At 46.9% G+C, this 11,022-nt stretch overlaps 1 protein-coding gene across 4 annotated transcripts in view; it reads right to left on the minus strand.

The window, feature by feature from the left end:
• Znf618 (zinc finger protein 618) overlaps positions 1–9,441 on the minus strand; it is a 55,673-nt gene extending 46,232 nt beyond the window's left edge. For 3 of the 4 annotated variants that reach the window (XM_038334576.1, XM_038334577.1, XM_038334575.1), the window contains exon 1: positions 9,258–9,441. In XM_038334576.1, the coding sequence (XP_038190504.1) occupies positions 9,258–9,426 (169 nt within the window). In that variant the 5' untranslated portion in view covers positions 9,427–9,441. The remainder of the gene's footprint in view (positions 1–9,257) is intronic. The other variant, XM_038334574.1, reaches the window with a different exon arrangement.
• Positions 9,442–11,022: the final 1,581 nt, after the last annotated feature.

Below are 11,022 nucleotides of genomic sequence, written 5' to 3' on the forward strand. Positions count from 1 at the left end.
AGATCCACTTGTCTCTGCCTTCCAAGTGCTGGGGTTAAAAGTGTGTGCTACCATACCTTGAACTCACAGAGATCTGTCTGCCTCTGCCTCCCAGGCATTGGGATTAAAGGCGTGTGCCACCACACCTTGAACTCACAGAGGTCTGACTATTTCTGCCTACCAAGTGTTGGGATTAAAGGTGTGTACCACCACCCCCAACTACTCTCTTTTTTTTATTTTTCTTACTCTTTTTCTTTTTTATTTTAAGGACTTTAACCTTTTTTAAGCCTGCATATATTTTTAACACACTGTAAACCATTTAGAGGTTTTCTTCATCTTTGATTCTCTCTTTACTGTATATCTCTCTTTTTCTGACCAGATGAGTCTTTAATTTACCAAGCAATATGGGTAGAATTAAAGCCGTGGCTTTGACAGCTGGATCCAGCCCATTCCTTAGCTTTCTGTGATTCCAGCCTCATGGCAGAGGTACTGGCTGTAGCCACATTTACTGCCACAACTCTATGGTGTTTCAAGGTCCTTGTTAGCAAGCAAGGTGCAACAGAGTGCTAACAAACCACACTCAAATGCTCCATAGTCGGACCACCTACCTGAAAGAGTCAGGGTTTGCCTTGGCAGGATGGCCCAGAAAGCCAGCATTTTAAAACAGTGCAGCTTTTTTCCTGCTACAGCTGAAAACCTAAAAGCGTGAGTTCAGCTTTTCATCAACACCATTTAAGTGTTTCATGGCAGGACCTCTTAAAAGAGCTGCAAGGTTTTACAGCTAAAGCTGAGTCAGGAAGCCTCTCTTAGATGAGAGCACTTGCTTGCCTCTAGGAAGCAGAGCAGACCCAAGAAATTGCTGCTACCAAGAAAACATGTCTTGAAAAACCAAAAAAAAAAAAAAAGAAAAAAAAAAAGAAAGAAAACAAAAAGAAAACATGCTTTACTCTATTCTTTCCCAAGCTTTCTCAGGCTTTCTGTGGATGCAGTTATCCACGTGGGCACCATTCTGTAACATGAAGGCTGGCTTCCTGTTTCATAAAAGAGTCTGCGAGACATTATGCAGGACACAGAAAAAAGTGACTGAACTGTCTTTAAAATTTTCTGCTTCATGGAAATGTCTGCTGGATACTATGGGCCTGTAGGCTAAATGTGGATGTCCCAGTGTTACAGAAGAACTTTGGGTAACCTGTCCAGCAGCAAGATGTCTCTGTCATTTCTAGAATTTTGGAAGTTGCTTACAATGCACTTCCTGTTTACTTAGGTAATATTATATCCTTCTGGAGTCTTTGATGGAGTTGAAGAATGGATAGTTATAGTTAATAGTTTTCCTTTGTTATGATAAAAGATAAAATAGATATAAATATTGTAACTGTAATTCTTGCTTGATAACTGTTTTGTTATATGTAATTTTACCATGTTAAAGTTAAAGCCTTCCTTCCCTTTTTAAACAGAAAAGGGGAAATTGTGTAGGAGGTCCTTCTGTTTATGTATTGCTTTCATTGGCTAATCAATAAACAAACTGCTTGGCCTGATAGGGCAGAACATAGGTAGGCGGGAAGAGAGAACTGAATTCTGGGAGGAAGGAAGAAAAGAGAGAGAGCTGCCATGGAGCCGCCAGGTCAGACATGCTGAATCTTTCCCGGTAAGCCATGACCTCATGGTGACATACAGATTAATAGAAAATGGGTTGAATCAAGATGTGAGAGTTAGCCAATAAGAGGCTAGAGATAATGGGCAAGCAGTAATTTAATTAATACAGTTTCTGTGTGATTATTTTGGGTGTAAGCTAGCCAGGTGGGATGGAACAAGGGGCCCCATTCCCCTCAACACAAAATATAAAACAATAGACACGCAAAGGGAAGGAATGGAAGATCCCAGACGTAAGGCTCATGGACATCTATCCCCCTCAGTTCCCAGAAACTGTAGCAGCTGGTTCTGGAACTTGATGAAGAAAGGGTGTGGATGTGGGAAGTTATGACAAGTAGGCTTCCTATGGCTCTCAAGGTCTTAGCCTCAAGCTGAATGCCCTCTGGAGCAGGGTCTTCTAAAGGGGGCACTTGAGGACAATGACTTTAAGAAAATTGTTTCCCTGCTGCCAACGTCAAAGCACTTTCCCCGTAAACACAACGAATCAGACAGGGGGAGGTGCTATGCACTGTCTCCTCATTTGTTCTCTTCTCTTCTCCAGCTTCTCCCAACTACCAAGGGTACCTTACACTTTCACAGGGCCAGTGCTTCCCTGGAGCGGGATGACATTGAAGTCCTGACTGGATCTAAAGCCTGGGGACAGATCCTGCTCTTCATTCAGGGATTTCCAATCCTCTGCTTCCACTCTGAATGAAGACGGAGGGACTGCAGGAATGGCTCAGTGGGTGAAGTGCCTGCTGGACATGCATGAGGACCTGAGTTTGGAACCCCAGCACCTACACAAATGCCAGGTGTGGTGCTGCACAGCTGGCTGCACAGCTGTAACCCTACTGCTGGAGATGGCTAAGACAGAAGGGTCCTGCAGTCTAACCAAATAGGTGAGCTCCAGATTCAGCAAGAGACCCAGTCTCAAAAACATAAATACAGAGAGTAAGAAAGACACCCCAAGTGTGACTCCTGGCTTCCACACTCATATTCTTGCGTGTACACACACACACACACAAACACACACACACACACAGAGAGAGAGAGAGAGAGAGAGAGAGAGAGAGAGAGAGAAAGAGAAAGAGAGAGCTGTAAATGAAGAGGCCATTAAAAACACTGTCTGAAGACAGACCCTCATGTGGTTTTAGGCATACATCTTGGAAAGAGTGCAAAGAATCAAGAGACACCATGAAGCAGACCCCAGGGTCTCTAGCTCCCTGTTCACACGACCCAGCCCTCCGAGCACCTTCCCTACAAACACGGAAGATCAGCATGAAGTGAAGGCCAAGTCCTGTCTCATTCTAGCTCTAAGAAATATTAATTCACAGATACATGAGCCAATTGAGAGAGAAAGAAAGCTTTATCCATTTTATCGAGAAGTGTGCTTTTGGTAATTTTTTATTTTTACACTTACTATTTATCTAACTTTGTTTTTGACAATTTGCATACTAATCACAACTCAATCTGAGGGAAAAATTAAAAGGTTTTTAAAATGGAGAGCTTTATGATCCCAGGAAATTTTTTTTCCTCTAGAAATTTCTATTTCAATTTATGTAGCTCGTGTTGTGCAGATGAGTGTGAAACAGTGATCAATAAAGGACTTTCAAGCATAGAAAATGTATTACATTAGGATGAAACCCTGTGGGGGGGGGGTGGGCTAGACACAGGAGTTCAAGGAGGAAAAACGAAGACATAAAATTTCTGTCTGCTAAAGAGGAGCTTGTTCACATGCTTTCTGCAGTGACAACAGCGGGCCCTAAACAGCAGTGCCATGGTGATTATTTCCTCAATTCTACCTTTAAAAAGCAATACAATATTCCAGGAATTATAACCTTTGCAGCTGGTGACAAACGAGAGACAGTGTTTTAGGAGCACGGAACTAGATGTCCGACGCTCTGGTCTGGGGGCTCCTCTTGCCACTGTGGCCATCCTGGGGGCCTCAGCTGACACCTTGTGTTCTAGTCCACCTTTAAAGATACTCTCAGAACTGTGGCTTCCCTCTCCCCTCTTGTCCTGACAGCCCTGCAGGTGTAACCCACTGAGCATTCCAAACATCTCTGACTTTCCAATAGGGATTCTCCACCTAGACCCCTTCCTAGTTTACCCCAGACGCAGAGTCAATAGCAGAGAAAACTGGGCCTGGAGGGCAGCCAGGACTCCTCCTTCCCTCATGGCTGTAGCAAAAAACTAAGTGTTGGTTCTGGCAGGCTCAGGCACCAAGACCTGCCAACAGCCTATTGAAATAGGAAACCCACTATCAGCTAGCACTACCAAGTAGAACCTGGCACCTTCGGCTCCTAAACTTGTCAAGGACTGAAGCCCACGTGGCTATGTCTGAGTAGCCGTGGAACTCGTCACTCCATCCAGAGCCACAGCCCTGGGGCTTCCTACTGACTGGAGTTCCCTCTTCCTCCTCCACTCTTCTTCCCAGGATGATGTGCTCTCTCTCTCTCTCTCTCTCTCTCTCTCTCTCTCTCTCTCTCTCTCTCTCTCTCTCTCTGTGTGTGTGTGTGGGGGGGTGTATACACTGTACTTCCTCCTTGGCACACCTATTCACTGCCTAGGAAACCTCCCTGCAGAATCTAGTTTCCATTTGGCCCTTAATTCCTTCCTCATAGCTTGGCTGACCGCCATCCCTCCTCTCTGTTTGCCCACCTCCAGGACCAGAAACTCATTCCCTCACAGGTTATATTTGGTTACCAAACAATTTCTGTCACAGATGACTTCCTGGTGGCTACTCCACACTGGCTAGGCCTCCTGAAATACTGTAGGTGGTGGGTATCTAGCCTTCGTCACCCTGTTCCCCGTCCCCTACAGGCTCTTGTTGCTTCTCCAGAACTCAAGATCCTTGGCTTCCCCATACTGGTTAACACCTGGAAACGGCCTGGTTGGCTCAGCTTTCACGAGAAGCAGAGTCCAGTGGAGGCAAGACTGTTCACTAGCTCTGTCGCCATGAACAGGAAGCCTCCCTCGGCCACTCAGCCCCTGGCTGGTTCCAAACCACAGAGATAAGCACTCACTGATTGCAAACAAGGGTGGGTGTTGGCCATCCTTATCTCTTGGGACCATGCAATGATCTACAATGGTGTCCTGACTGTGGCACACACAGCTGGCCTTCCTTATCTCTACCTAGCACAACGATAGCAAACAGGTTTCCACTTCCAGTCTTCAGTTCCAGCCATCTGGCAGTGTGCTGTGTTGAGGTTCTGAGGGACACTGATGGGACAGTGCACAGGGGTCCTTAGTGTATGTCATCCTTCATGAAGGAGTGGAAACCTCATGTTCTAGCCCCTCCCCAGGCTACAGGGCAGAGCTGTCCCTATAGCTTGTCAGAGGAGCAAGGCCTCAGTGAACTCATCCGTTCACTTCTGGTTTTACGTAACAACACTGTCAGACTCAATACCATCTCTGCTCTTGCTAAAAAGTGAACCGTGGGTCTGGCCCACAAATCCCATGCCAGCTATACCTGCACTGACATGCTAAGAGTAAGACATGCCCTTCTCAACACAGGCCCTCTCCAGGCAATACCAGCCTTCTGGGTACCGACACCTGCAGCAGGATTCTCCTAGACAATACCATCCATGAGGCCTGGTCTACAAGAGCTAGGTCCAGGACAGGCTCTAATAAAGCTGCAGAGAAACCCTGTCTTGAAAAAAAAAAAAAAAAAAAAAAAAAAAAAGAAATAGCCAGGAAAATCCACAAGAGAGCAGACATATATGCTGAGACTTCTGCGTGTGAACAGTTCTGGGACTGACAATGTTACAGCTAGGTAGATTTCTCAGTACTCGGCCAATGTCTCAACTTTCTCAGAGTCCCCTGGAGATGCTGTCAGCCCCAGACAACAGGAAGTAGTCTAGAGTATACACTGTCCACATTCCCAAGAGGTGGGATCGGTGGTTTCTGGTAAATTTGGTGGGTTATAGATATTTGTCATCATTTAGTGGGGATAGGAATATAGGATAAAAAGGCAACTATTCATCTCAAATATTTTACATTGATATTGACTATTGTACATTGATACAAATTTCAGATTAATTTTGTTCTACCATATATATGTTCCTACTCTTGCTTAAGGTACTGTACCTATGCAGCTCATTTAAAAATGCAATGTAAAGTTCTAGTTTTTGAAAGCTATTATTACAAACTGGCTAGGATAATTTTTTAAAAATGCAGGTTAGTAGTTAGTCATATATAACAATCAAACTTGTAGTCATGTTAGCTATGTTTTCAAGGTCAAACAGAGATATTTTAGATAGGTGACCTTCAAATGCTTCAGAGACCTACAAATATAGCATTTAAGATGCTTAATAACCTAAGGCTTTTCATGACAGTGAGACACATCTGCTCCTGGCAGCACCAATCTACTTCATGAAGGGATAATGGGTGTAAAAGAACCTCCATATGGAGCTTGCTTTCATTGTGGCAAAGCTGGTCATTTGGGCAAGAAACTGCCCTTGCCTCAACTGCTAACAGTATACTGTACAAACTGGACGAACAGGACACAAAGGAAAAAGATCACCAAATATTCCCAAGAGAAGGTGGAACAGTCCTTCAAAATTCCTGCTGCATAGAAAAGTCTGTCAGATCTTCTATGCCTGTAGGCAGCACATGGATGCCCCAATGTTGCAGAGGAACGTTGGGTGACTGTCTAGGCCACCATATGTCTCTGTCATTTCTATAGTTTTAGAAGTCCCTTGCACGGCAAGTCCTGTTTACTCAGGTAGTATTACATACCTCTGGGGTCTCTGTTGGAGTTGGACACAGGTAATTAAAGTTACAGTTTTCCTTAGCTACGACAGAAGGCAAATTAGGTGCAAAACTTTGGACTCACCAAGATAGGATAAATAATGGGGCATTTTCTCTGAATTTGCCAAATACAAATGAACTAGATATTGTAAATATAATTCTTATCTGGTAATTGTTCTTATTGTATATAGTTTTGCTATGCTAGAGTGAAAACTTTTCCTTTCTATTTAGACAAAAATGGGAAATGTGGGATATTTGTACACTGGGTAAAAATGTATTGCTGTGATTGATCAATGAAGTTGAATGTCCAATAGCTAGGCAGGAGGTATAGGCAGGACTTCTGGGCACAAAGAGAGGAAGTAGTAGGAGATAATCAAGGTGCACATATACAATAATGAGAATTGGAGGGAGTTGAACATACAGAATGAAAGAAAGATAAAGTCATAAGGCAAAATGTAGATGAACAGAAACAAATTAAATTCAGTTGTAAGAGCTAGTGGGACAAGCTTAGGCTAAAGGCTCAGCTTTCATAATTAGTAAGAAGTCTCCTTGTCATTATTTGGGAGCTGGTTGGTGGCTCAAAGAAAATTCCAACCACAATTACCAACACTCAGACTATACTACTGAAAGCTTTTTCATGCATTGCTGGACACAGCACCAGGTACTTAGCACATATCCTAACACGTCCTCATATGACCCATGAATCTGTATGGTGGGCACTGTGGTACACAGAGCTCTTCCATGAGTCAGAGGTCCTAGGTGTGCTCCCTATCACAGGCACTACAGAGATGAGTGCTCCTCATCACAGGCACCAGGGATGAGTGCTCCCCATCACAGGCACCAGAGATGAGTGCTCCCCATCACAGGCACCACAGAGATGAGTTCCCACTGTTCTGCCCACCACATCCCGCATCCATGAGGTTGCCGCGGTGTGTCCTCATCTAACAGCAAAGGACACTGAGACAGTGAGGCCAAAGACCAGGCTGCTGAGCAGCAGCTGAGTGTGAAATGCGCACTTCTGGCTAGCAGGAGGCCCGAGGGCAAAGGGCCTCCACTGTGTGGGCCACTGGCTGAGTGAAGGCTGTCCACATTTCTCTGGCCTGCTTGCCAGAGGCCTCCCTGACTGGATCTGCACAGTTATCTTCACAGGACATCCTGGGAAGGGCAGCAATGGCTGCTGGGCTTAGAGAGTATTGACATATCCTCATCAGCGAGAATAAGCATGCACCCTCTCCTCCATACACAGATGCTGGAGGAAGCTTGGTCCTTGGCTCTGGGGACTAAATGGTGAGGGGCAGAGGTCAGGCAAGGCTCCCCACCACGTATCTTCTCATGCCTAATTGTCCTTCATGCTATCCTTGGGATGTGGGCATCTTCTAGCTTCCTCACGTGGTCTGACAGCTATAAATGAACTCTATACCTCTTCCTTCGAGCTCTAGCAGTCAGTGGCCTGCTTGAGTTCACGTAGAGCTTGCTATCCTCTGTCATCGGGCCATCTGTGAAAACGGCTAACCTGGCAGGGGACGGGCACAGTCCATGCAGACTTCGCAGACCAGCAATCAGGGAAGGAGGGAGGTGGCCCTGGAACTTGCCTTGAACGACATGCTGGGCTTAGGAAATGAGTCGAGGTAATCCCAGAAGGGGTCACAGGAAGAGCAGACAGGATGAACATCGTAATGAGAGGTCTGGGATGACCAGAGGCCAAAAACATAGGCACAATGGAGGACCCCAGTGCTGGGGCCACATTTCTGGAGATGGTAGGAGTCGGTCTCAAGGTCTGAGAAGGACAACATAGCACATATCCTAACATGTCCTCATATGACCCATGAATCTGTATGGTGGGCACTGTGGTACATAGAGCTCTTCCATGAGTCAGAGGTCCTAGGTGGGCTCCCTATCACAGGCACCACAGAGATGAGTGCTCTCCATCACAGGCACCAGAGATGAGTGCTCTCCATCACAGGCACCACCACCGATCATCACGCAGATCTCGGCAGTTTTATTAGCTACGGTTTCCTTGTAGCCAGCTGAGCAGGGTATGTCAGGCGGAGAGACACAAAAGTGTGGCTGGTCATGGGATACTGTGGTGATGCACACGGTGACGTGGAAGAACAGGGGGAAAGAGAGCAGGGGGATGAGGTGAGCAGCTAAGGAGAAAAGGCACTGGAAACAGGGCTTCCCCATGAGGACTTGCAGGCTGCAGACAATATGTGAGCCAGGAAGACACAGGGGCCTAGGAGTCAGAGAAGGGCAGACGGTGATGCTGGAGCATGCCTGTGAACACTCTGGGCATGGCAACCATGGAGGAAGGAAGGATGGAGAGACGTGTGGGGCCAGACTAGGAACAGGGCCTTGTCTCACTATCCCTGGAATTCAAAGCTGTGGCTCATAGAGAGTTGTTAAACCAACAATATGTTTTGTTTGGCAGATTTGAAAAGTCAATCTGGGAGCCAATGCTGAAAGCCAAAAGAATTCACACCAATATGTTCACATGTTGGGCACAGGATCTGTGCAGAGATCTGGCAGGGTTGAGCCGGGGTCCCTCTTGAGGTGACTCTCAAGAGGCTGTCAAGCATTGTGGTGTAGGGACAACTGCCCTCTGGATCTTCATGTTCTCTCTACATACGCTAAGTCAGCCAGTCAGACCTTAGAGCAGGCTATTACACTTAACCAATCACCAGGAGCTTGGGGGCCTCGAGGTGTGATGGGGGCCAGCAGACATTCTAAGTATCTGACCTCATCAAAGGCTCTACAGAAGCATGGGGTCTTGTCATATCAGAAAATGAAGTCTCTAGGCTAGAACTCAATAGGCAAAGGCAACTTTTAGCAAGACACCAAAAGTTCTCTTTCTGGGCACACTCCCCTGCCCCCATCCTGGTCCTCATGCAGGCACTCACCAAGGGTCTGCTGGTTGCGGACACCACCGATCACCACACAGATCTCGGCAGGCACATCACCAGTTCCGTCCTTGCCAGCCGCCTTCTTGTCCTCCTTGGCCTCGCCCTGCCAGATGACCTCCTGGATGTAGTCGTCTGGTAGTTCTGTTTTTACCTTCACCTCCGTCATCGTCCCCTGCTCGGCACTCAGTGAGGTCTCAGCAGGCACTGGCTCTGGGCCCTCCACCTTGGCGTTCTTCTGACTGCGCTTCAAGCGCTCCCTGGGAAAAAAAGAGAGGCCGTTCAGAGGGAATCTGCAACGGGAGCTCCACCAGCCCTTAGCACCAGACAGTCTTACAACACAGCTCTGTACCAAATGTTAACAGTTGCCCCACCAGCTCCATTTTATGTCTGTATAAGTGGAGGTCTACAGACTTCTGAGAGTACTCAGGTGACGTCCTGTCATTTGTACAAGCTATGGGTCCTCATAAATGCAGGGTCTGGTTCAGGCAGCCTGGGCCAGTGCCTGAGACTCTGTTTCTAACAAGTCCCAGGCCAAGCTGGGATCTGTTCTGCCAACAGCACTCTGCGCAGCGTAATCAGCATGCCAAGCGTCTCACGCTGTTTCTGTTCCTTGGCAGCAGGACCTCAGACCACATCCAAGCTCTTCTCTACTCCCACTTTAGCTGGGAAAACACTAGCCCCAAGAGGCTCTCGTGGTGACAGTTTGGCACAGGACTGCTCTCCAAACATTTGAGAGCATCCTCAAGGAACTGAGGTCAGATGGAACTGGCCGGGAAGCTGAGTGCATTCTGTAGCTGGACCAGAGCCATGACTTGCCTAGGTCTTAAAGGCAGCTACGGGTGAACACACGCAGCCAAGGCTCTGGTACCCACACCCGGGCCACCCTTTCCACATTATTCTCCATGGACTCTCACATCCTTTCAGTAAGAGAACTATCCTCACAACTTCCATTTGGGAGGTGAGTAAGGCAAGGTAGGCACAGGATGAAAATCAAATCTCATTCTACACCTAGGGATACTGCCTTGTTACATCTGGTCCTTTCTTCTGCTCAGAGAAACCTAGACACAGGCATGTTCAGGCTTGGCCACACGACAAACAAAGTGGAGCACTGTGAAGACGTGGCGGCCTGGGAGGCAGGGCCTGCGACTTGGTCCTGGATCCACCTGGACCATGCTGTGCGGACCTGTAGGAGCCTGGCTCTCTGGGTCTCAGCAGCTACAAGAGTTGAGTTGCAATGGTTTCATTGCACAAGTTGATTCTCCTGCTGCAGCTGTTCCCAGAGGGGCAAAAGCTGGATGCTGAGCAAAGAATCCTTGAGGGCCTGAATACTAGAGAGGCACAGAGAAAGGTAACTAGGGAGCTACTCTGGACCAAACTGTGTCTCCCCCCCCAGAAATTCACACATTAATATCCAAATCTCAGATGTAGCCGTTTCTGGAGCTGGAGTGACTGAGAAGTAATTGGGGTTAAACAAGAGCCCCATGGTGGAGTCTCGTGAGGACATTAGTAACTTCATAAAAGCATTCTTGGACCAGCAGGAAGGCTTAGTCAGTAAAGATGACCTGAGTTTCATCTCTGTGACTTACATGGTGGAGGGAGAGAAGTGACCTTGACACACTTTATAATGTGGCCCCCTCCAATTCCAAGATAAAAATAAATTTACAAAAGTTATTTCTTCCAATGGAGGGCAAATTGGTTGTCTGCAAACTTGGTAGTGGATGCTCCCTGGAGCCTAAGCCATCAGACCCCTGACTTGGCCTCA

Source organism: Arvicola amphibius, chromosome 6 (genome assembly GCF_903992535.2).
Source record: "Arvicola amphibius chromosome 6, mArvAmp1.2, whole genome shotgun sequence".
In the NCBI taxonomy this organism is placed as follows: Eukaryota; Metazoa; Chordata; class Mammalia; order Rodentia; family Cricetidae; genus Arvicola; species Arvicola amphibius.